At 39.8% G+C, this 26332-nt stretch overlaps 1 protein-coding gene across 3 annotated transcripts in view; it reads left to right on the top strand.

The window, feature by feature from the left end:
* Positions 1-26332, top strand: part of strbp (spermatid perinuclear RNA binding protein) — a 267170-nt gene that overhangs the window by 179831 nt on the left and 61007 nt on the right. For all 3 annotated transcript variants that reach the window (XM_072239910.1, XM_072239908.1, XM_072239909.1), the window contains 5 exons: positions 323-418; positions 1959-2070; positions 2387-2484; positions 4331-4445; positions 12910-13002. In XM_072239910.1, coding sequence (XP_072096011.1) covers positions 323-418; positions 1959-2070; positions 2387-2484; positions 4331-4445; positions 12910-13002 — 514 coding nt within the window. The remainder of the gene's footprint in view (positions 1-322; positions 419-1958; positions 2071-2386; positions 2485-4330; positions 4446-12909; positions 13003-26332) is intronic.

Raw genomic sequence — 26332 nt, 5'->3', positions numbered from 1 at the left:
GTTAAAAACATTTGTTATATTAAAACATTGAATGTTATTAATTTGTTCGTAGCTTTGGTATTTTGCGCAGTTTAAGCTCAGTCAGTTTACTATATTAGGTAGTTAGTTTCCTTTTACTAGTTATCATGAGGCTACAAAAGCAATTGTTAAAACTATACTTTCTTGTACATGAAATCTTCCATTCTAGAGGATCTATTCTATGTAAATATTCTGTTTTGTTTGCATGGTAATTTAATTTAAGTTATTGAGGAATGCCAAGGTGCTATGTAACATACAGTTGTGCTAAGCAGATGACATATCACAACAATTCTGTATGTTTTAGGCAAGGGCAAATGGATTAAAGTCATGTGTAATTGTGATTCGTATTCTGCGTGATTTATGCAACAGAGTACCCACATGGGGACCATTGAAAGGATGGGTAAGTTTAAATATGGACTGTTATCTTGTCAAACCCCATGGTCCAGGTACATTAAGAATTCTGCATTTTATGCACTTCATGTCTCTTGTTCTCAAATGAAGGAGTTTTGAAAACATACAGGAAATACAATGTAAACTTCTGAATTTTTGCAAAGTGAAAACAATTTTTTAAAAATCAGTATATGAATTAATGCTAATCACTTTACATGTTAGTTAAGGCTTATTTCCCCACCATGAAAGTTTATCTCTTATTGCTAGCAAACTTCACATGAATTAAACTGATATAAAAAGAATTTGTGACACATGGATATTAAATTAAGTTTGAACATCTTTCATGTAATCTAAATACAGCAGTGGTCCCCACCCTCCAGGCCGCGGACCGATACATTGCCGCAATGCATGCAGGGGTGCAGTGGTGGCCAGAACGCACCCAAAACCATCTTTAAGAAAAAAGCCGAAGATTGCCGATTGTGTCGCCTCTGATTTGGGCCGACATTTACGTGCCGGGCGGCACCTAATGAATTAGCTTGTTTATTTCGGCTTTTTTCTTAAAGATGTGCTGGGTACATTCCAGCCACTGCTGCATTCTTCGCAGCAATGTATCAGTCCGCGGCCTGGAGGTTGGGGACCACTGAAATACAGCAAATTTGGGTTAAATGGGACACATCAGGACCAGTAGATATAGCCCAATTAAATGCCTGCCCCAATTAGCCAAAGTTTCATGGAAATAGTTAAAAAGGTATAAAAAGACTGTTTAACTGAGTAACAAATTATGTATTTAAATTAAATACTGAACAAATTAGATCATTACCAATAATTACTACAGTATTATAATACTGTGTATTGGTTCTTAACAGTTATTGACAGAGGAATTCATACAGTGTATGCTGCCATATTATTTTGATTGACCATAAATGAATAAAATCAGCATAGACAGCTAATGCAGATAATGGACCACCTTCATACAATGCTTTCAACAATTGCATCTTCCAAACCTTCATTTTCATTGTAACATTCAAGATGTTTGTCGATACCTTCAAGTTCTTTGTAATTCCTAACTTGCTGAGGTAATGAATTTGTTTCATTTTCACTCAAGGCCATTTTCAGCACCTCCAAGCCTGAATGCAAAGTGAGCAAAACAGTTGTGAATTGTCTTGCTGCTTATTCCTCACCAACTATCAGTGACAAAAATCACTGCTGTTTGAACACAAACACACGCAAATGATGCTATTTAAAAAATGTTCACTCTAAGCAAGGTGTAGTGTCTAATAGTACAAGTGCACACGACTGACGCTAGTTAGAAATTGTTCAGCAACAGTCTCCTATCACAATTAAGCGCATAGTGTCCCAATTAAATGAAGGGGATCCCAGATATTTTCTCCATTTAGTTTTTGTCCATTTAGAGTTTGTCACAAATAAATGGCTGCCCTGATTAACTGACATCGTTCATGCAATCAAAATATATAACTTTGTTTGAAAAAATAATAAGCTTTTACCTTTCCCTTTGGATATTACTGATATATTGTTCCTATTACATTTAGCCTCTAGAGCTTATTTGTGAAAAAGCCATAGGTACTAGTAATAGACCATTAGGGGCTGGTGAAGCCTTGAGACGTGTAATGGAGTGCTTGGCATCTGGGATTCTTCTACCTGGTAAGTGTCTCAAATAACAATTAGCAAAAAAGTAATTTGCCAATTTAATATTAATAATGATCACTCTGTGCTGAAAATTGATGATTATTTTAAATATATTTAGTTTCAAGTTAATACTGTTTTATGAAACACTTGTTCAGAACTTGATTAAAAGTCAGGTAAGATACATAACATTAACTCGGAAAAAATTACAAATAGAGTAATTTCTCCACTCTTGTTCCAGTGAAATGGATATTTGTCACATTAACTAAATTGAGTAATTTGATAGTAAATTTAATCTGCTGTTTGCAATGCAAATTGTTTATTCACTACCTAGGTGGTCCAGGATTGCATGACCCTTGTGAAAAAGATTTAACCGATGTATTGATCTCAATGACTTCACAGGAAATGGATAATATTACTCATAGTGCCCAGGTATGACTGTGTTTTTAGATAATTTACTTTTGAAAAGTCACACTATGTAAAATAGTCCTGTGGGAGTGTTAGGAAGTATTTCCCCTCATCTTAGAAGAATGGCTTCTTTCTGAAAGTAGCAATACTCAACCTATCAGTTTCCGTAAAGATTTATAATGGGATAATTTGGATCATAGAGTTATAGAGTATTGCAGCACAGAAGCTGGCCATTTAGCTCAATTGGTCCATGGTGACCACAGCAATCTCTCATCCTTCCTGCAGTTGTCCATGTTCAGCTCATAACCCTTCCCACCATGTACCTAATCCAAGTGCCTCCTAAATGTTGTATTTGTACCCCCATCAATCATTTCCTCTGGCAGCTCATTCCAGGTACTCGTTACCCCCTCCGTGTAAAGTTACCTCTAGGGTCATTTTTAAATCTCTAACCTCTCATCTTGTATCTGTACCATCTATTTTTTGAGTTTCCAACATTGGGGAAAAATCTATAACCATGCACCTTATCTATACCTTTCATGATATTATAGACTTCATTGAGGTCACCTCACATTCTCCTATGTTCTGAGGAATAAAGAACCATAATAAATTGATTTTTATAATGTAAAAATAAATCTTGTCTGTCATTTTATTGAAGTTCTTGTGTTTCGAACAGAACAGACCCATACAACATTTCTATTAGTGCTCATTTGAAAAAAATGGAGCAAGACAGTGAACTAAATTTCCTGCTGCTGGTAAACTTCCACATCCAATTGCTGAGAAGCATCTTGGGGGAAATCTCCCTAGTCTGCTGGAGATGTGGCTGGAGACACATTCATTAACGTTTCCAATGTATCATAAGTGGGTTATACCCCATGGGTTTCCCTTACTATCTGCCTAGATTAGCAACATTCAGAGTTTTGGAGTTTTGTCAGAACGACGAAGTGGATACAGCCCAGTCCATTATGGGTAAAGTCCTCCCCATCATTGAGCACATCCTGGAGCGCTGTCACAGGAAAACAACATTCATCGTCAAGGACCCCCACCATCCAAGCCATGCTGTCTTCTCACTGCTGTCATCAGAATGGAGGTACAGAAGCCTCAGGACCCACACCACCTGACACAGTTATTACCCCTCAACCACCAGGCTCTTGAACCAGAGGGAATACTTCTCTCAACTTTACTCAATCCAATGCTGAACTGTTCCCACAACCTGAGGACTTGATCTTCATAGTAATACACACAAAATGCTGGAGGAACTCAGCAAGCCAGGCAGCATCTAAGAGTAAACAGTCGACATTTCAGACGGAAACCCTTCATTAGGACTGATCTCATGTGCTCGATATTTATTGCTTATTTATTTGATAATATTATTTTGTTTGTTTTATTATGTGAATGCCCCCAAGAAAAAGAATCTCAGGGTTGTATATGATGACATATAAGTACTTTAATAATAAATTTACTTATAATTTTTTTAAATTTTGTCCCTTGAGAATGGAGCACTACTTTCCTTGCCTATTCATAGACATGCATCTACACCACGAGTATTTAAGTGTCAAGCAGAAATAGAAGTTCTACGGCTCCCTCAATAGACAATATCCTTGAACAACTTCCATTTGATATACACTATCATAAAGTTAAATTTTTGAATAACTCATAAAAAATTTAAATTGTAATAACAGCTCAAGCAATATCTATGGAGAGGAATAAACAGTCGATATTTCGGGTCTCGGCCCAAAACGTCAACTGTTTATTGCCTGACCTGGTGTTCCTCCAGCATTTTGTGTATGTTGCTTAAGTTTTCCAGCATCTTCAGAATGTCCTGTGTTTATGAAATTGTATTTACCTGTATCTGTTTATTTTGTCTTTACAGCATGCACTTAGATTGATGGCTTTTGGTCAGATCTACAAAGTACTGGAGATGGACCCTCTTCCATCAACGAGATCCTCACTTCAGAAATGGTCTCGATCACTGAGTGAGCGAGATGGTAGGTAGATTTCATAGGATCAAATAAACATATTGAATTGAAATTCTGCTAGTTTGTGTTAGTCTTTTTGTTACAGTTCCTGTGATATTAATGTAATTGCACTGAAGTTTTGGAATGCAGATTGCAGTCGGTGCAAATCAAGGACGACTCATGATATTTTAAATTCAAATACCAGAAAACCTTTATAATCCCAGGTGATTTAATCACTTTGGGGAGGCACCATAAACAAAACTCATTTGCAGGCCCTACAAGAGTGCTATAGACATCTAGCTAGGGATTTAAGTGCAAGGAATTTGCAAGATTTTGAGGAATAATTTTTCTACACATTTGCTAAAGCACTATATACTGAACCACTAATCTAATTAGAAAATGAATTTGCAAAATGTTGGTAACCTACAACTGATAGATACTTTGATTTATCTTTTATAATAAATCCATTTTTAGTTGTGTTAACTAAGTACACCATTAACATTTAAATGTGTCAAGAAATTTTAGTTTTGAAAGTAATTTAAAGAAACGGTTTTTAAGCATCAGTTGATGATAAATTTTGTGTTCGGTAATACACAAAAGTAGCTCAGACTTGTAACAAACAAGAAATGTTTACAGAATAGTTGTACTTTGCGCTGGAGTTGTTGTTTGCATCCGTTGTAGAAAAATCCATTGGGTACAATGCGTTTAGGTCCTAACAATTAAACAAGGAAGCAACTTTCAAATAAAGTCATAGATAGCGCTTGAGTCTGTGTAAGGCTTAATTCCTGTCGCAAATGTTTATGCGATTGTTGCAAATCTGTATAGAACTGCATGCATTTCTGATCTCCTTACTTGAGGAAAGATATAACTGGTTTTGGAGCGGTGCAGAGGATGTTCACAAGGTTGATTCTGGAGATGAGAGGTTTAGCCTATGAGTAGAGATAGAGTCACGTGGGACTTTACTTGCTGGAATTCAGAAGAATGAGAAGGAATCTTATAGAAACACATACAATTATGAAAGGGATATATAAGATAGAGACAGGAAAGTTGTTTCCACTGGAGGATGATACTAGAACGAAGGGACATAGCCTCAAGATTTGGGGAATAGATTTAGGATAGAGGTAAGGAGAAACTGGAATTCTCTACCCAGGGAAGCAGTAGAGACTACCTTCTTTTTTTATATAGGTAGGTAGAGTTGAGTCCACGACCAGATCAGCCATGATCTTATTGAATGGAGGAGTAGTCTTGATGAACCAGATAGCCAAATCCTGCTCCTGGTTCTTATCATCTTATGTACTTAAGTTGTGATTTGAGAAGTGAGAATGGAGCAAGTAATTATTTTAAATACTTTTTTTATTATCAAGACTTAAGCACTAAATGGTTTTCTTGCATGCCTCTGCAATACAGCAAAAACTACAGCAGCATCTCCCAATAAAGAAGGATAATTTCTCCTGATAAGTGCACTGAGTGGAATAGTTGCATATAATTTGCGAGCATTAAATTATTATCAGTTACTTACAGTGGGATGGTCCCAGGTTTTGATTGACATAAAAGTTTCCCAATCATCTCTTCTGGTCATACCATTATTACATCTGCAAACCATTTAAAAACAGCAGAATGAAGTACTGGATACCAGTACAGATGTAGCCATACATCAGTAATTCTTTACAGTCATTTCCACATGGAATATCTGTTGAATACTGGATGTCAAATAAAATACTAAATAACAGCTGAACATTAAATATTTTTTTGATCTGATATCCACTCTTTTACTCTATATATCTAGAAAGTTTTTTTCAGATATATGAAGAGTAAAAGAGAGACGAGAATGGATATCAAACCGTTGGAAAATAACGCTGGGGAAGTAGTAATGGGGGACAAAGAAATGGTGGATGAACTTAAGTATTTTGTGTCACTCTTTGTGGTGGCACTAGCAGAATGCCAGAAATGCGAGAGTGTCGGAGTGTTGTTGCTACTGATAAAGAGAAGGTACTTAGCAAGCTGAACAGTCCAAAAGTAGATAAGTTACCTGGACCAGATAAACTACACTCAGGATTCTGAAAGAGGTAGCTGAATTGTATGAAGGCATTACTAATGATCTTCCAAGAAACACTAGATTATGGTTCTGGAGGACTGGAAACCTGAATCAGGTGTAATATCACTGGCATATTATGTCATGAAATTTGTTAACTCCACTCTTTATAAAAAGGGAGGGAAGGAGAAGAAAGGAAATTGTAGAACATAGAATAGTACAGCACAGTATAGGCCCTTCAGCACACAATATTGTGCCGACCCTTAAACCCTGCCTCCCATATAACCCCCCCCACCTCAAATTCCTCCATATACCTGTCTTAGTAGTCTATTAAATTTCACTAGTGTATCTGCCTCCACCACTGACTCAGGCAGTGCATTCCACGCACCAACCACTCTCTGAGTAAAAAACCTTCCTCTAGTATCCCCCTTGAACTTCCCACCCCTTACCTTAAAGCCATGTCCTCTTGTACTGAACAGTGATGCCCTGGGGAAGAGGCGCTGGCTGTCCACTCTATCTATTCCTCTTAATATCTTGTATACCTCTATCATGTCTCCTCTCATCTTCCTTCTCTCCAAAGAGTAAAGCCCTAGCTCCCTTAGTTTGAAGGAAGCTAGGCCAGTTAGAAGGAGGGAAGGAGAAGAAAGGAAGTTGTAGGCCAGTTAGCCTGTCTTCAGTTGAAGTCTATTATCAAGGATGAGGTTTTTAGGGGTACTTGGAGGTATTTGACAAAATAGGCCAAAGTCAGCATGGTTTCCTAAAGGGGAAAACTTGCCTGACAAATCTGTTCGAATTCTTTGAGGAAATAGCAGGCAGGATAGACAAAGGAGAGTCAATGTATTTTCTCCAGTCCTGCCAAAGAGTTTCCGCCCGAAACATTGGCTCTGCTCTTTTCCTAGATGCGGCCTGGCCTGCTGAGTTCCTCCAGCATTTTGTGTGTGTTGTTCAGTGGATGGTGTTTATTAGGATTTTTAGAAGGCCTTTGACAAAGTGCCGCACTTAAGGTTGCTTAAGAAGATAACAGCCCATGGTATAACAGGACGGATATTAGCAGGATCGATTAGCTGACCGGCGGGAGGCAAAGAGTGGGAACAGAGGGGACCTTTTCTGGTTTTCTGCCAGTATCTAATGATGTGTCACAGAGGTCAGTGTGGAACACTTCTTTTCATGTTATATGTCAGTGATTTGCATGAAGGAATTGATGGCTTTGTCAACAATACGAAGATAGGTGGAGGGATAGTGCTGAGGAAGCAGAGTGTCTGCAGAAAGACTTAGATTGGAAGAGTGGGCAAAGAGGTAGGAGATGGAATATAGTTTAGGGAAGTATATGGTCATTCACTTTGGTAGAAAGACTAAAAGCATGGACTATTTTCCTAATGGGGAAAAAGTTCAAAAATCTGAGGTTCAAAGGGACTTGGCTGTCCTCATGCAAGATTCCCTAAAGGTTAACCTGCAGGTTGAGTTGCATTCATTTGCATTCATTTCGAGAGGACCGAAATGCAAAAGCAAGGATGTGATGCTGAGGCTTTATAAAGCCTCAGCACCAGGGAGGAAGGCAAAAGAAAGGAAATTATAGGTTAGTTATCCTAACCTCAGTGGTTGGGAAAACATTGGAGCCTATTATTAGATGAAGTTTCGAGGTACTAATGATGAATTAAGTCAAAGTCAGCATGGTTTCTATAAAGGGAAATCTTGCCTGACAAATCTGTTAAGAGTTCTTTGAGGAAGTGAAAAGCGGGATGGACAAAGGAGAGACAGTGGATTTCACTTACTTTGATTTTCACAGGCGTTTGATAAGGCTCCACACATGAGACTGCTTAACAAGATAAAATCCTATGGCGTCACAGGAACGATACTAGCATGGATGATGGAATAGCTGACAGTCAGGAAGTAGCGAGCAGGAATATTGTTTTTAGTGATTTGAATAATGAAATTAATGGCTTTGTGGCAAAGTTTGGAGATGATGCAAAGATAGGTGGAGGGGTAGATAGTGCTGAGGAAGCAATGCGATTGCAGCAGGACTTAGACAAATTGGAAGAATGGGCAAAAGAGTGTCAGATGGAATACAGTGTTGGGAAATGTATGATAATGCATTTTGATAAAAGGAGCAATAGTGCAGCCTGTTATCTAAATGGGGAAAAGGTTCATGCATCAGAGGTGCAGAAGGACTTAGGACACCTCATGCAAGTCTCCCAGAAGGTTAATCTACAGCATGAGTCTGTGGTAAAGAAGTCAATTGCAATGTTGGCATTCATTTCAAGGGGAATAGAATATAAAAACAAGGAGATAGTGCTGAGGCTTTATAAGACACTAGTCAGGCCACACTGAGAGTATTGTCAACAGTTTTGCGCCCCATATCTCAGAAAGGATGTGTTGTCATTGGAGAAAGTCCAGAGGAGGTTCACGAGGATGATTCCAGGAATGAAGGGGTTAACATATGAGGAGCATTTGACAACTTTGGGCCTGTACTCTGGAATTTAGAAGAACGCATGGGGATCTCATTAAAACCTACGGAATGTTGAAAGGACTGTATAAGGTGGATGTGGAGAGGATGTTTCTATAGTGTGGGAGTCTAGGACCATAGGGCACAGTCTCAGAATAGAAGAACATTCATTTAGAACAGAGATGAAGAATATTTTCCTCAGCCAGAAAGTGGTGAATTCATTGCCACAGATAGATGTACAGACCAAGTCACTGGGTATATTTAAGACGGAGGTTGATAGGCTCTTGATTAATTAGGACATCAAAGGTTACAGGGAGAAGGCAGGAAAATGGGATTCAGATGGATAATAAATCAGCCATGATGGAATAGTGGAGCAGACTCAATCAGCCAAATGGCCTAATTCTGCTCCCATGTCTTATGATCTTATGATCTTATTTTGATCTCATCCTCAATCCACAGATATGTGAAACTGGTATGCTTAATTTGTATGCTTAATTTCTGATGAATATTCCAGATTTTTAAGATATTGACTGTAACCAAAGACCATGAAGAATGCTGAGTCGATTGGGAAATTCCAAGTTTGTTGCAGAGTGCTTAAAGCTTTAGTTATGGATCTGTGAAGCCAAGCTTTCAACTTACTGTCTTGGCATTTGGGTATAGAGATACAAAACACAAATCTGGCAAGAATTCCAGTATTCACTCAACCAAAATCTGATTCATGATAATTTCCCATTTTTAAACAGGTAATCTTGTAATATTTGCTCAATGTTTTGTGAGTCCTACTGAATAAAATTCATTATGCTTTATATTAGCTGATGCCTGTTATTTTCAGTCAGTAATGATCCAGAGCTAATTAGGAGTTAAATAGTGATGTAATTTCTCAAAGTTGATGACTGTGTTTCTGTTTAATGTCCCTTGGATTATTTTAAAAACAGTCGCAAGGGTGGGAATTTTCATTCTCATTTTAGAACGTAGGACAGCACAGTGACGAGCCCTTCAGCCTGCAATATCAGTGTCAATCGCAATCCCAAAATGAAATGAATTTAATTTGTATTTAATTTTTTCAGAATTGTTCAAATACAATTTTATATCCAAAATACATACTGTTTGTGTGTGTGTGTGTGTGTGTGTGTGTGTGTGTGTGTGTGTGTGTGTGTGTGTGTGTGTGTGTATATATATATATATATATATATATTTATATATAGGGCCAGTAACCACTATAGAACAACCTTTCAGATGGGGAGAAGCATACTCATGGAATAAGAGGAAGGAAGAATTTGGGCAGGCTGTCACCACAGAGCATCTGTGGACCATCCCCAGTTATAGGCCACACTCACTGAGCCAGCAGGGTGCTACCATGAACCCCTTATCTTCATACCCTGCAGCTGTACCCCTTGCCCTAGCCTGCGCAGCGCCAGTTCTCAGAGGCAGCCTCTCTGCACCAAGCTGTTGGTAATCCATTGTTGAAGGAGAACTGAATCAGAATCAGGTTTATTTTCACTGATATATGTTGTTAAGTTTGTTGTTTTGTGGCAGCAGTACTGTATAATGCATAAAAATTAATATAAATAGTGCAAAAAGAGAGCAAAAAAGTGAGGTAGTGTTTATGGTCTTTTTCAGACCATAAGACACAGGAGCAGAATTAAGCTATTCAGCCTGTCGTGGCTGATTTATTTTTCCTCTCAACCCCATTCTCTTGCTTTCCCACTGTAACCATTGACACCCTTACTAATCAAGAACCTATCAACCTTCGCTTTAAATATACCCAATGACTTGGCCACCACAGCTGTCTGTGCCCATGCATTCCACAGATTCCCCAGTCACTAGCTAAAGAAATACTTCATCTCTGTTCTTGCATTCTGAGTCTGTGCCCTCTGGTCCTAGACTCCCCCACGATTGGAAACAGCTTCTCCACATTCACTCTATCTAGACCTATTAATATTTGATAGGTTTCAATAAGATGTCCTCTCGATCTTTTAAATTCAGGTTCATGGACCATTCAGCAATCTGATGCTGTTCCTGAAATACTGAGTGTCTATCTTAAGGCTCCTGTACCTTCTTCCTGATGGTACTAATGAGAAGAAGGCTTGGCCTGAATGCTACGAGCATGGGTTTATATCAGATTCTTGGCACCCAGGTTGCTAGTATTGCAGTGGAAGACAAGGGAAAGGCAGAGGTAAACAGCAGTTTCAAAGCACAGCAGCACCACCTCTAATGCATCTCTCTTTAATAAGTTGACGCCAATGGTTTACTGAAATCTGGAATATTGATGAAACTGCCAGTTTTGAAAAAAAGGTGCGACATTGAAATGAAATCAGGAGGGAGGAGAAGATGGCGGCGCAACGCAGCGCACACAGCCGTTCCAAATGATATCGATATGTGTTAACTAGGATGCCGTGCGCAATCCTGATTTGATGGAGACAGCCATGAGAAGCACGGAGGAACACCTGGAGAAACTTCTGAAATGCCTGCTTCGCTGCCGCTGCTACTGTGCGATCGAGAATCTCCGGAGGGGAAGGCCACAAATCCTCGGCTTTGCCTATTGCCGGGGCCGGGGTCGAAGCGCTCGGCAGAGATAGTGCTCGGCGCTCGGTGTCGGAGAGCTGGTCCAAGGCTCGGAGTTTTCGGACGGACTCGGAGTCGGACTGTGGTCAGATGCTTCCAGAGCAAGTTTGCAGCGCTGGAGGTTCACCGTCTGCGTGAGATGATGGGACTTTCGAGAGACTTTGAGACTTTTTACGGTGCCCATGGTCTGTTCTTTATCAAATTATGGTATTGCTTTGCACTGTTGTAACTATATGTTATAATTATGTGGTTTTTGTCAGTTTTTCAGTCGGTTTGTCATGTGTTTCTGTGATACCATTCTGGAGAAACATTGTATCATTTCTTAATGCATGAATTACTAAATGACAATAAAAGAGGACTGCGTGTCCTCATAATCTAAATCAGCCTTCACAAGAATGATCCATAAATATTTTAAAATAACAGCTTCCAAATATTAATAGTTTACTTACAAGCAATATTTATGTGAATAATCAGCAAGATTCATATCTCAGCTCAGCAGTATATCATAAACAATTTTGTTGATATCAGTCTTTTGGAGAGCTATTTTCAAAATGATTAATTCTTCATCGTTATGTGCTCGTCATTCCCTCCTACAATTTAAAGTGATACATAGGGCTCATATGTCTAAAGACAAGCTCTCTCGTTTTTTTGCAGATACATCTCCTTACTGTGATAGATGTAATAATGGAGAGGCTTCATTAATTCATATGTTTTGGTCATGTTCGAGCCTTGAAAAATATTGGAAAGATGTATTCCAAACTTTTTCTGTACTTTTTAAAGTTAATTTTAAGCCCAATCCTTTAACTGCCTTATTTAGTATTGTTGAGGAAAGAGCTATTTGGAGCCTTCTCATTTGCGGGTACTGGCATTTATTTCTCTTATGGCTAGGAGGGCGATCTTGCTTAAATGGAAGGAGGTTGTCCCCCTCCACACACATGCTCAATGGTTATGCGATGTTATGTCATGTTTAAATTTAGAGAAGATTCGTTGTTCGATTTCTGATTCTAATCAAGATTTTCAAACGTTATAGGGACCCTTTCTGAACTATTTTGTAAATCTTTGAATTGTTATTGTTATTAAAATATAGACCTGGGCTATTATTATAACACACTATATGGTAAAGTATTCTTTATTTTTCTTTTTTTTTTACCAACCAGCTTCGTCTTGATAGTGGGTGTAGATTTTTTAAAATAATATAATTAACCATATTATTGTATTTCATAATTCAATTTATTTTATTTGATTGATCATGAATATAGGATACCGTGATTGTATCAGTGTGATTTATATATAGTGCATTTTGTGCTACCTTATTTTGATTTATAATAAGTATCCTTATGAATTCTGTATTTGTGTATATGAAATTTAATAAAAATATTGGAAAAAGATAAGAAAGTTATCAACCTTTCATCTAAAATGTTTATCAAAGAAAAATGCTTTGGGTTGTTTTTCAGGACCTCTCTCAGCACCTTTGAAGAGACCGTATGAAGATAGTATGGGAGATGACAAAGATCCAAACAAAAAGATGAAAAGAAACCTGCGGAAAAGTAAGCAATAAAAAAGGATTGAGTGCTTTCCTGGCATATATGATGCATAAACTCTTCTCGGGTTTCCAGCCAACATTTCAATGACAAACTCCGCAATACCACCAGACTAGACATGCCTAGGCATCATTCCTGATGAAGAAAGCGGAGTTTGTCTTTTGAAGCATCTGTTAAAATCAACACTTGTACCCAGCTGGAAGCCCGAGAAGAGTTTATGCGTCAAGTAAACTAATGTCCAAAGCATCCAGACAGTGCTCAATTCCTGAGCTTTTCAGTTTCTTTTTTCGAACCTAAGGTATACATAATTATGAGGGGTATAGATGGGTAAATACGGGCAGTTTTTTTTCTGCTGAGATTGGAAAAACTAGAACTAGAGGTGCTAGGTTAGGGGTGAAAGATGAAATACTTAAGGGGAACTCAGTGAGTGGTGCCAGTATGGAATAAACTGCCAGGGAAAGTGGTTCAATTTCAATATTTGAAAAATTTGGATAAATATACAGATGGGAAGTGTATTGATGGCTGTGGTCCAGGTGTGGTTCGATGGGACTAAGCAGAATAATAGTTCAGCTTGGATGAAATGGGTTCTATGCTGTAGTATTCAGTGATGCGATTATTTATCATCTATTTCACAATTTTCTTTGTTCTATCCCATTTACTTTTAACGTAACTTCAAGTGTTGAGAGCCTTATTATATGAATTCCAGTGTTGAAAATCTATCTTAACCAACTTCATTTTAATTTTGAGTTTTGGGATACTTTCTTGGTGTGCACAATTCTTACTTCTGTTCATTAGTACTTCCACTGGTAAACGAGCCCTGAACATAAGCATTACTTTCTCAGTGGGCATAAGTGTGCCTAGAACAGCAAGTGAAAGGAATTACTTATGGTTATTTTTCTAATGCTTTTTGGCCATACTGCTCCTGGCAGGTTCAGACCTATTTAGGGCCATTACATTTCAGAAAACTATAGGCCAAACAAATTGGTTTTATTTATCAGTATCAACGTTCTGCTTTCTCAGCACATTCTTCAGTGTTTTAATGCAGGGGTCCCCAACCTTTTTTGCACCACGGACTGGCCGACCCGGGTGGGGGGGGGGAGGCAGGGGGAGGTGGTAGGGTTGCCAACGGACAACAGTAGCAGTCAATTACGTTGTGTTTACCCCGAGAAAGACTACCATTACCATGAAGCCTTGCACAGGCACCTGTGTGTGCATGTGTGACGTGTACGTGCCTATTTTTTTTCTCTACAAATCGTTTTTAGCGATTCTGTTCAGTGAAACTGCACTGTACATACATTATTTCTACTTTATATAGGCTGTGTATTTATCATGTCATTCCTGCTTTTACTATGTGTTAGTGTTATTTTAGGTTTTATGTGTTATTTGATATGATTTGGTAGGTTATTTTTTGGGTCTGGGAACGCTGAAAAATTTTTCCCGTTTAAATTAATGGTAGTTGCTTCTTCGCTTTACTCCATTTCGGCACGAAAGGTTTCATAGGAACGCTCTACCTTAGCGGTGGAAATATGGGAGAAGGGCGGTCCCATATGGGAGAAACCAACTTAGCCCAATATACGGGATGTCCCAGCAAATACGGGACAGTTGGCAACCCGGGGGGGGGGGGGGGTGCGGTGTTAATCATGACCGGAATATAGGTAATACGTCAACTATAAGTCACTTATAAGTGGTTAATACACTCAATTTTGTTTCTGAAAGGGTTTATCTAACGAATTTAATATTAACGAATTAAATATAACACACAGCACATATTTTCCTCGCATGAATAATATAAATCACTTATAAGTCAATAGCATCATAACATTTTAAGTAACGTTTAGACATTAAACACACAGTACATATATTTTCCCTGTATGAACATATAAAATCATTGCAACACACCAATATCGCTGAATCAGTGGGAGCCCTGGGCTTGTTTTCCTGCAACAAGACGGTCCCATCGAGGGCTGATGGGAGACAGCGATACTCGAAGGGGGTTCCTCATGTCCAGTCTATTCCGCGATTTAGTTTTCGTTGCATTCATTGCAGAAAAGCCCGCTTCACAGCGATATGATGTTGGAAATGGAAGCAACGTTTTCAGTGCTTCCATGGCTATCTCAGGATATTCAGCCTTGACTTTGATCCGGAATGCCGGCAGAGATATTATGTCAAACATACTTTTCAGCCCACTGTCATTTGCAAGCTCGAGGAGTTGATCTTCTTCCCGCGCTGACATGGATGATCTTGCGTGCATTCAATTCAACAGTGGGCGTGTCAGGGAATGAGGAAAGGTGCACTTGACCCATATCGCCAAATCATATCGTTTCTTTGCGGCCCGGTACCGGTCCGCGGCCCAGTGGTTGGGGACTGCTGTTTTAGCGCATCCAATATTTAAAACGTATCACTTATATTGTCCTCAATGCATATGCATGTGAAATGTTTGTGTCTGAACCTATCTTAGTTTCCAACTTATTTTTCAAACTAATTGATTTTTTTTGAATCCTTTAAGTATTACAAGTATTATTAGTTTTCATTATTGTGAAAATAATTATTTGCTTTCTTGCTAAACTTATTCTTTGCTAAACAATCAACCCAACATTCTTCATTACATAGATTCCTGAGATAGTATTTTTGTTATCTTCCCCAAGTTCTCTGAAGGTCATTAAGCTCCATATAGTATCCTGAGTATTAAGTGTTCTATTTATTTTTAATAATAGCAAATCAACATCTTACACCAGTTGCTAAACAATGCTGACATACTCGGAGCTAATTAAGAGTATTTTCATATCAGGACTTTTTTTGTTTAGAAATATATATACATTTCATTTAAGTAGCATTCTTTACATCGTTTGAATAGAGTGTGAAACCTTAGACGTTTCCATTCGAAAGACAAAATATACAGTAACATTGTGGAACATTTAATGGGATGGGTGGGGGTGGAATGCATTAATCCGTGAAGTACATTTCCTAAGCAAAGTGATCTATTAAATGGAATGATTGGAGAAATAGCTGAATCTTACAGGCTAAGGGATGTAGGAATTGTGAATTATGTCCTGTCATACCACTGTTTTTCTACAAATTATCTTCTGTTGGGGGAGTAGGTGCAGACAATGGAAAATTGAAATAAGTACAGAAAGTGCTGGAGGTAGTCAGCAGGTTAGTTTGATTTGCGAAGGGAAAATCTGTTGGTGTTTCAGATCAATGACCTTTCATCTGAAGTGGAAGACTGAGAAAGTAAGCAAATTTTAAGCTTCAGAGTTAGACCATAAGTAAATATGACATAAGAGCAGAATTAGGCCATTTGGCCCATCAAGTCTGCTCCACCATTCAATCATGGATGATCCTTTTTTTCCCCCCTTCTCAGCCTTCTCCCCATAACATCTGATGTTGTGGCCAATCAAGACCTTATCAATCTCCACCTTAATATATCCAATGACATGACCTCCACAGCTGCCTGTGATAACAAATACCACAAATTCACCATCCTCTGGCTAAAGAAATTTCTCTGCTTTCTGTTTTAAATGGACGCCCCTCTATCCTGAGGCTGTGCCCTCTTGTTTAGACGCCCCATCATGGGAAACCTCCTTTCCACATCTACTCTGTCTAGGCCTTTCGACATTTGAAAGGTTTCAATGCGATCCCCCCCAATCCTTCTAAATTCCAGCATGTACAGGCCCAGAGCCATCAAACACTCTTCATATGATACTCTTGTGAACCTCCGCTGAACTCTCTCCAATGCCAGCACATCACCTCTGAGATAAGGAGCCCAAAACTGTTTACAATACTCAAGGTGAGGCCTCATCAGTGTCTTACAAAACCTCTGCAACACATCTCTGCTCTTACATTGTAAAACTCTTGAAATGAATGCTAACATTGCATTTGCCTTCCTCACCACTGACTCAACCTGCAAGTTAATCTTTAGAGTGTTCTACACAAGGACTCCCAAGTCCTTTTGCATCTCAGATTTTTGGATTTTCTCCCTGTTTAGAAAATAGTCTACACATTTATTTCTTCTACCAAAGTGCATGACCATGCATTTTACAACATTGTATTTCATTTGCCACTTTCTTGCCCATTTTCCCAACCTGTCTAAGTCTTTCTGCAGCCTTCCTATTTCCTCAACACTAACTGCCCTTCCACCAATCTTCATATCATCTGCAAACTTGGCAACAAAGCCCATCTATTCCATCATCTAAATCACATATATACAGCATAAAAAGAAGCAGTCCCAACACCAACCCCTGTGAACACCACAAGTCACAGGCAGCCAACCAGATCCTTTTAGTCCCACTTGCTGCCTCCTACTAATCAGCCAGTGTTCTAACTATGCCAGTAATTTACCAGTAACTTTGCCCTTAACTTGGTAAACAGCCTCGTGTGGCACCTTATCAAAGACCTTCTGAAGGTCCAAATATACAACACCCACTGCATCCCCTTTATCTACCCTACTTGTAATCTCCTCAAAGAATTCCAACAGTTTCGTCAGGCAAGATTTTTCCTTAAGAGAACCATGCTGACTCTGTCCTGTCTTGGTCTGTGTCATCAAGTACTCCATAACCTCATCCTTAACAAATGACTCAGAATCAGAATCAGGTTTATTATCACCTCCCAACCACTGAGGTCCGGCTAACTAGCCTATAACTTCCTTTCTGCTGCCTTCCTCCTTTCTTAAAGAGTGGAGTGACATTTGCAATTTTCCAGTCCTCTGGCACCATGCCAAAGTCCAATCATTTTTGAAAGATCATTGCTAATGCCTCCACACTCTCTACCACTACCTCTTTCAGAACGCTAGGGTGCAGTTCATGTGGTCTGCGTGACTTATGCACCTTTAGGTCTTTCAGCTTTTTGAGCACCACCTCCCTTGTAATAGTAACTGCACTCACTTCTCTTCCCTCACACCCTTCAATATCTGGCACACTGCTAGTATCTTCCACAGTGAAGACTGATGCAAAGTACTCATTCAGTTCATCTGCCCGCTCCTTGTGCCCCATTATTATTTTTCCGGCTTCATTTTCTAACTGTCCTATATCCACTTTGATTTTTTTGCTAGCTTGCTTTCATATTTCATCTTTTCCCTTCTAATGATTCTTTTAGTTGCTCTTAGTAGATATTTAAAAGCTTCCCACTCCTCTATCTTCCCACAAATTCTTGCTTTGTTGTATGCCCTCTCTTTTGCTTTTATTTTAGTTTTGCCTTGTCAGCCACTGTTGTACTGTTTTGCCATTTCCTTGTTTTTGGAATACATCTATCCTGCACCTTCCTCCTTTTCCCCAGAAACTCAAGCCATTACTGCTCTGCTGTCACCCCTTCCAGCATCTCCGTCTAATTTACTTTGGCCAGCAACTCTCTCATACCACTGTAATTTCCTCTACTCCACTGAAGTACTGCTACGTCAGACTTTACTTTCTTTCCATCATATTTCAAGTTCAACTCAATCATATTGTGATCACTATCTCCTAAGATTTCCTTTACCTTAAGCTCCCTAATTGCCTCTGATTCATTACATAACACCCAATCCAGTATAGCTGATCTCCTAGTACAGCGGTCCCCAACCACCAGGCCGCAGACTGGTACCGGGCCATGAGGAAACGATATGAGTCAGCTTCACCTTTCCTCATTCCCTGTCACGCACTGTTGAACTTGAACATAGGGTTGCCAATTGTCCCGTATTTGCCGGGACACCCATACATTGGGCTAAATTGGTGTGTCCCATACGGGACCACCCTTGTCCCTTATTTCCCTCGCTAAGGTAGAACGTTCCTATAGTCATAGTCATAGTCATACTTTATTAGTCCCAGGGGAAATTGGTTTTCATTACTGTTGCTCCATAAATAATAAATAGTAATAGAACCATAAATAGTTAAATAGTAATATGTAAATTATGCCAGTAAATTATGAAATAAGTCCAGGACCAGCCTATTGGCTCAGGATGTCTGACCCTTCGAGGGAGGAGTTGTAAAGTTTGATGGCCACAGGCAGGAATGACTTCCTGTGATGTTCAGTGCTGCATCTCGGTGGAATGAGTCTCTGGCTGAATGTACTCCTGTGCCCACTCAGTACATCATGTAGTGGATGGGAGACATTGACCAAGATGGCATGCAACTTAGACAGCATCCTCTTTTCAGACACCACCGTGAGAGAGTCCAGTTCCATCCCCACAACATCACTGGCCTTACGAATGAGTTTGTTGATTCTGTTGGTGTCTGCTACCCTCAGCCTGCTGCCCCAGCACACAACAGCAAACATGATCGCTCTGGCCACCACAGACTCGTAGAACATCCTCAGCATCGTCCAGCAGATGTTAAAGGATGAAACCTTTTGTGCCTAAATGGCGTAAAGCGAAGAAGCAATTACCATTAATTTATATGGGAAAAATTTTTGAGCGTTCCCAGACCCAAAAAATAACCTACCAAATCATACCAAACAACACACAAGACCGAAAATAACACTAACATATAGTAAAAGCAGGAATGATATGTTAAATACACAGCCTATATAAATAATGTATGTACAGTATAGCTGGGAAGATTAGGCCAAAACCGATTTGTGGAAAAAAATCGGCACGTACGCGCGTGTCACATATGCGCACGTCACACATGCGCATACAGGTGCCCGCGCAAGGCTTCATGGTCATGGTAGTCTTTCCTGGGGTAAACGTAAGTGTCCTGGGATTTGACTGCTACTTTTGTCCCTTATTTGGGAGTGAGAAAGTTGGCAACCCTAACTGTAAAAGACATGTTGAGGTGAATGTAACCCTACTTGAACACCCCCCCCCCCCCCCCCCGGTGGGCCGGTCCGCAAGAATATTGTCAATATTAAACCGGTCCGCGGTGCAAAAAAGGTTGGGGACCCCTGTCCTAGTAGGCTCAATGACAAACTCCTCGAAAACATAACATAAAAACATAAGAAATAGGAACAGGAGTAGACCATCCGGCCCATCGAGCCTGCCCCGCCATTCAATAAGATTATGGCTGATCTGTCCGTAAACTCAGCTCCATCTACCTGCCTTTTCCCCATAACCTTTACTATGTAAAAACCTATCTAACTGTTTCTTAAATGTGAAGTGAAGAAGCCTCAACTGCTTCCCTGGGCAGAGAATTACACAGATTCACCACTCTCTGGGAAAAACAGTTTCTGCTCATCTCCGTCCTAAATCTTCTCACCTGAATCTTGAGGCAATGTCCCCTAGTTCTAGTCTCACCTGCCAATGGAAACAACTTTCCTACTTCTATCTTATCTATCCCTTTCAAAATTTTGTATGCTTCTATAAGATCCCCTCATTCTTCTGAACTCCAGAGAGCATAGTCCCAGGTGACTAAATCTCTCCTCATAGGTTAACCCCTTCATCCCCAGAATCAACCTGGTGAACCTCCTCTGCACTGCCTCCAAAGCCAGTATATCCTTCCTCAAGTATGGAGATCAGAACTGCACACAGTACTCCAGGTGCGGCCTCACCAGTACCCTATATAGTTGTGGCATGACCTCCCTGCTCTTGAATTCAATTCCTCTAGCAATGAAGGCCAACATTTCGTTTGCCTTCTTAATAACCTGTTGTACCTGCAAACCAACCTTTTGCGATTCATGAACAAGCACTCCCAAGTCCCTCTGTACAACAGCATGCTGCAATCTTTCACCATTTAAATAATAATCTGCTCTTCTATTATTCCTTCCAAAGTGGATGATCTTGCATTTTCCAATGTTGTATTCTGTCTGCCAGACCTTGGCCCTCTCACTTAACCTATCTATATCCCTCTGCAGACTCTTCACATCCTCTGTACAATTTGCTTTTCCACTCAGTTTAGTGTCATCAGCAAATTTTGCTACGCTACACTCAGTCCCCTCTTCCAAATCATCAATGTAAATGGTAAACAGCTGTGGGCCCAACACTGACCCCTGCGGCACCCCACTCACCACTGACTGCCAACCGGAGAAACACCCATTTATACCAACTCTGTGCTTTCTATCGTTTAACCAATCCTCTATCCATGCCAATACACTTCCTCCGACTCCATGCATCCGTATCTTATTTATAAGTCTCTTGTGCGGCACCTTATCGAATGCCTTCTGGAAATTCAAGTATACGACATCCACCTGTTCCCCTCTATCCACTGCACTCAGTATGTCCTCAAAGAACTCCAGTAAGTTTGTCAAACAGGACCTGCCCTTTTTGAATCCATGCTGCGTCTGTCTAATGAAACCACTCCTTTCTAAATGCTTCACTATTTCTTTCTTAATGACAGCTTCAAGCATTTTCCCAACTGCAGATGTTAAGCTAACTGGCCTATAGTTGCCCGTCTTTTGCCTACATCCTTTTTTAAAAAGTGGCATGACATTTGCTGTCTTCCAATCTGCCGGGACCTGCCCAGAGTCTAGAGAGTTTTGATAAATGATTACCAACACGTCTACTATAACCTCCACCAATTCCTTCAGCACTCTGAGATGCATCCCATCAGAACTAGGGAAAAAAACATCTTGTAGGCATTCAACAAATTCACTCTCTTAAGATCCATAACCAACCCAATCTGCCTGCATGTTAAAATCTTCCACGACTACCATAACGGTGCTTTTTTGACGCACCTTTTCTATTTCCTGTTGTATTATAATCTGTAGTTCACATCCCAGCTACTGTTTGGAGGCCTGTATGAAATATCCTTTCCTGGGCGTCTCTAGGAACGGCTCGTTAGCCAGTTGCTAACATCCACTGGATTCAGTGCTGAGAAAACCCCACTTTCTCCAGCTTTGTACGTCTAGGGTACATACAACTTCAGTCCCGCCAAATCTGTAGAATTGGGATGTCTCACCCACCCCAGCCCCGGTTTGTGTGAATGCCCTGTTACAGCTTGTCGGCAGAAAATAACAGATCACACACTGCATACAATTATAAAGAAGTATGGTTGTGAACGTTAACGTAACAAAAGGGTTAGTAAAAAAAAAGAAAAAAAACAAAAAGGGCCCGTTATAATTAAACAGTCAAGTGTGCACAGGTTGGAGCTCAAATCTTCCAAAAACCATATTCACCGATCCTCAGCAGATTCCCACGCTTTGGCTCCATCGAATTGTGTTTCCCACCAGATGAAATCCTATGACCGGTTCTCTCTGGCTTACCTTCTTTCTTCATCTCTCGCCGAGCAAAGACCAAGACCAACCTTTGTGCCCCTTACTTTGTAGGTTAGCGCCCAACATGGAACCAACTAAATTTTCAACCCCCTGTAGCTCTGCAGCTTCTTAGTCCTGTGCAGTAGCACATCCACCCCACCCCCCCATACCAGATAGTGATGGAGCCTGTCAGAATGCTCTCCACGGTACATCTATAGAAGTATTTGTTGACATAACAGATCTCTTCAAACTCATAATGAAGTATAGTCGCTGTCTTGCCATCTTTATAACTGCATCAATATATTGGGACCAGGTTAGGTCCTCAGAGATCTTGACACTGCTCACTCTCTCCCCTTCTGATCCCTCTATGAGGATTGGTATGTGTCCCTTCATTTTACCCTTCCTGAAGTTCACAATCAGCTCTTTCGTCTTACTGACGTTGAGTGCAATGTTGTTGCTGTGACACCACTCCACTAGTTGGCATATCTTGCTCCTGTACACACTCTCGTCTCCATGTGAGATTCTACTAACAATGGTTGTATTGTCAGCAAATTTATAGATGGTGTTTGAGCTATGCCTGGCCACACAGTCGTGGGTGTAGAGAGAGTAGTAGCACACACCCCTAAGGTGTACCAGTGTTAATCATCAGCGAGGAGGAGATATTATCACCAATTCGCACAGATTGTGGTCTTCCGGTTAGGAAGTCAAGGATTCAATTGCAGAGGGTGGTACAGAGACCCACGTTCGGTAACTTGTCAATCAGGATTGTAGAAATGATGGTGTTAAATGGTGAGCTATAGTCGATGAACAGCGTTCTGATATAGGTTTTTGTATTGTCCAGGTGGTTTAAGGCCGAGTGAAGAGCCATTGAGATAGATTACATCTGCCATTGACCTCTTGTGGCGATAGGCAAATTGCAATGGGTCTAGATCCTTGCTGAGGCAGGAGTTTGGTCTAGTCATGATCAACTTCTCAATGTATTTCATCACTGTAGATCTGAGTGCTACCGGGTGATAGTCATTAAGGCAGCCCACATTATTCTTAGGCACTAGTATAATTGTTACCTTTTTGAAGCAAGTGGGAACTTCTGCCCGTAGCAGTGAGAGGTTGAAAATGTCCTTGAATACTCTCGCCAGTTGGTTGGCACAAGTTTTCGGAGCCTTACCAGGTACTCCATCGGGACCTTCTCCCTTCCGAGGGTTCACTCTCTTTAAAAACAGCCTAACATCAGCCTCTGAGACAGAGATCACAGGGTCACCAGGTGCAGCAGGTATCTTCACAGCTGTAGTTATATTGTCCCTTTCGAAGTGGGCATGGAAGGCATTGAGTTTATCTGGTAATGAAGCATCACTGCCATTCATGCTATTGGGTTTCGCTTTGTAGGAAATAGTGTCTTGAACACCCTGCCAGAGTTGTTGTACATGCGATGTCACCTCCAACCTCATTCGAAATTGTCTCTTTGCCCTTGAAATAGCCCTCCACAAGTCATACCTGGTTTTCCGATACAGACCTGGCTCACCAGACTTAAATGCCACAGATTTAGCCTTCAGCAGATGACATGCCTCCTGTTTCATCCACGACTTTTGGTTTGGGAATGTACAGTAAGTCTTTGTAGGCACACACTTATCCACACAGGTTTTAATGAAACCTGTGGTAACAACTGCAGCATACTCATCCAGATTCAAAGATGAATCTCTGAATACAGTCCAGTCCACCGATTCAAAGCAGTCCTGTAAGCGCTCCTGTGATTCTCTTGTCTATATCTTCTTGGTCCTCACTACTAGTGCTGAAGTCTTCAGTCTCTGCCTATACTCAGGGAGCAGAAGTACAGCCAGGTGATCAGACTTCCCGAAGTGATGGACTTCTCTGGAACCTTCTCCCAGTTCCACTAACCTAATTGGATGACACACATTTCTAAGTGCCCTTATCTTCAACGGTAACCCAACCAGACTGAAAGCAGAACACACTTACAGAACTGCTAAAATGAAATACCAACAGCATAGCAGTAAAAATGTGAACCAGGTCATTACATGTATATAACTGCCATCTGGGTCCTTTTACCTTTGCAGTTTCTTAACTCAACCCACAAGCATTCAACACTTTCCAGTCTCATGTCACATCTTTCTAATGATTTGATGCCATTCTTTACTAGCAGAGCTACACCACCTCCTCTGCCTACCTTCCTATCCCTCAAATAAAATGTGTAACCTTAGTCAATCCGTAAAAGTGTCACAAGATCATCCACCTTGTTTCTTATGCTCCGTACATTGAGATAAAACACTTTGAGTACCTGTATTTGCTATCCTTTTTGATTCTACATCCTAATGCACTGATACTCACCCTGCTGGAGTTGGTGGTAGAGGTAACGAAAGTGGGGTGTGTAAGTGAGAACTGTTAATTTGTCCTACAATAACATGGACATGCACTGTTGATTTGGTAGAGGAGGGGAGAAGCAAGTGGAATTTAAGAATTTGTTTTCTTAAAGTAAGAAAGAATTCAGCCAGGCAAATGAGGCTGGTTGAGAAATCCTGACAACTATGGTAGTGAGAAAGCAATAATTAAGGAAAAAGGAAGAGTCAGGTATTGGCTTTGAGAGAATGTTGGGAATGCATAAATCTGGGAAACCTGAGGAACAAGATTTGAGACATTTAGGAACTTGGGCTCGTACTGCACGCAAATCACGAAAGCTATTACTAAGGAGATTGAATTCGAAGGGAAGTAATATAGGGTACTTCTGAGACCACATCTTGAGTTCTAAGCACAATGTTTACTCCTTGTTTAAGGAAGGATGTTATTCATTGTGCAGGATTTTCTTTTAATCAGGAAAGGTTGGATAATTTAGACTAGGGTTTGGAGGAGTCAGAGGATTTTATTGAAACATGACACCATGAGAACTTGAAATCTAACTGACCTTTTGTGGCAGAATCTAGACCTGGAAAATTATTTTAAAAAATAAGGTATTACTCAAACTTTTTTTTTCTGAAATTTATGCATCTGTGGAACTCTCTTCCTCAAATGGTCATGAAAGCAGAATCCGAATATTTTTAAGGAATAGGTACATAAGTATTTGTGTAGCAAGACTCTGAAAGGTCTTAGAATGTGGCGGTGAGGTTATAGGGTTATAGTCAGATTAGTCATAATCTCCTTAAATGATGAACAGAATTGAGGAGGCGATGCATTCTCCCATTATTAATTTTGTATGTTTATAATACTGTTATCGATGTAGATGCTAAATTGAATGTAGGGGACTGTTTAACTGTGGCCAGTAAAAAAGTTTAGATAGCTATGGGAAAATAAGGCAATTGCTAAAATTCTCTATTATGAGAATGGACAGAGAATTTCTAATTTTACAGATCCTTAGAGTATTCAAAGCATAATTGTGGGTGAAAATTACAACAAAATCACAAAAGGAACACATTTTTATACACAAAGACATCAATTGCAAAAAAAGTGAAGGAACTAATTTGCAGCATATTGGGTCCATAGAAAAGATGAAGCATAAATTCATGATGAAAATAAATAAGTGAAAACATATAATGCAATACATCCTTCCTAAAATAAGGAGACTAATACTGAGCACCGTATCCAGCTGTGGTCTCACCAGTACCCTTCATAAACCACCTTAGCCCTATTCTTAGAATAGGACAGTGAAGTGGGCATAACTGGAAATGTTGAATGTGTAAATGTATTATGGGAATATGTGAATACAGTAGCAAGGTGTCATGAATTTTGTACTTTTTAAAAAATTGTTATAAAAATCTGGGGAATATTAAAACATCTGAATAATGAAGAATAGATATTAAAGGCAAATGTGGAAAATCATGAAAGGGAGGTTATTAATGGCTCTGGCATTGAGGTGACACCATCAAAGACGTAAGGAATATAGCCAGCCTTCTTGGTTTAAATTGATTTTAATTTGCATATTGTGTGGAAACACTATCGATTTTATTTTTGAGTCATTGTGAATTATTGGTATTGTTGAATTGTCACTGTAACTGGTGTAATGGAGACAATTTAAGGTGAACGCTTAAGCACATTCACACATTTATGAATTTTTCATCATAAAGCATTGCTGTTAGCGTTTTAAATCTTTACTTTTTATTTTGTGTCCCACCTACATTCATCACATTCCAAAATGTTCATCCTTTTAATACAATAAAAGGAGGTTCCAGTTTGGAACAAAATTATATTTTATTTATATATAAGAGACGAGAGAGAGAGGAGGGAAGTTACAGAATCACAG

This window comes from Mobula birostris, chromosome 22, assembly GCF_030028105.1.
Source record: "Mobula birostris isolate sMobBir1 chromosome 22, sMobBir1.hap1, whole genome shotgun sequence".
Classification (NCBI taxonomy): domain Eukaryota; kingdom Metazoa; phylum Chordata; class Chondrichthyes; order Myliobatiformes; family Myliobatidae; genus Mobula; species Mobula birostris.
Note: the sequence above shows the minus strand (reverse complement) of the source record. Positions and strands in the feature narration are given on the sequence as shown.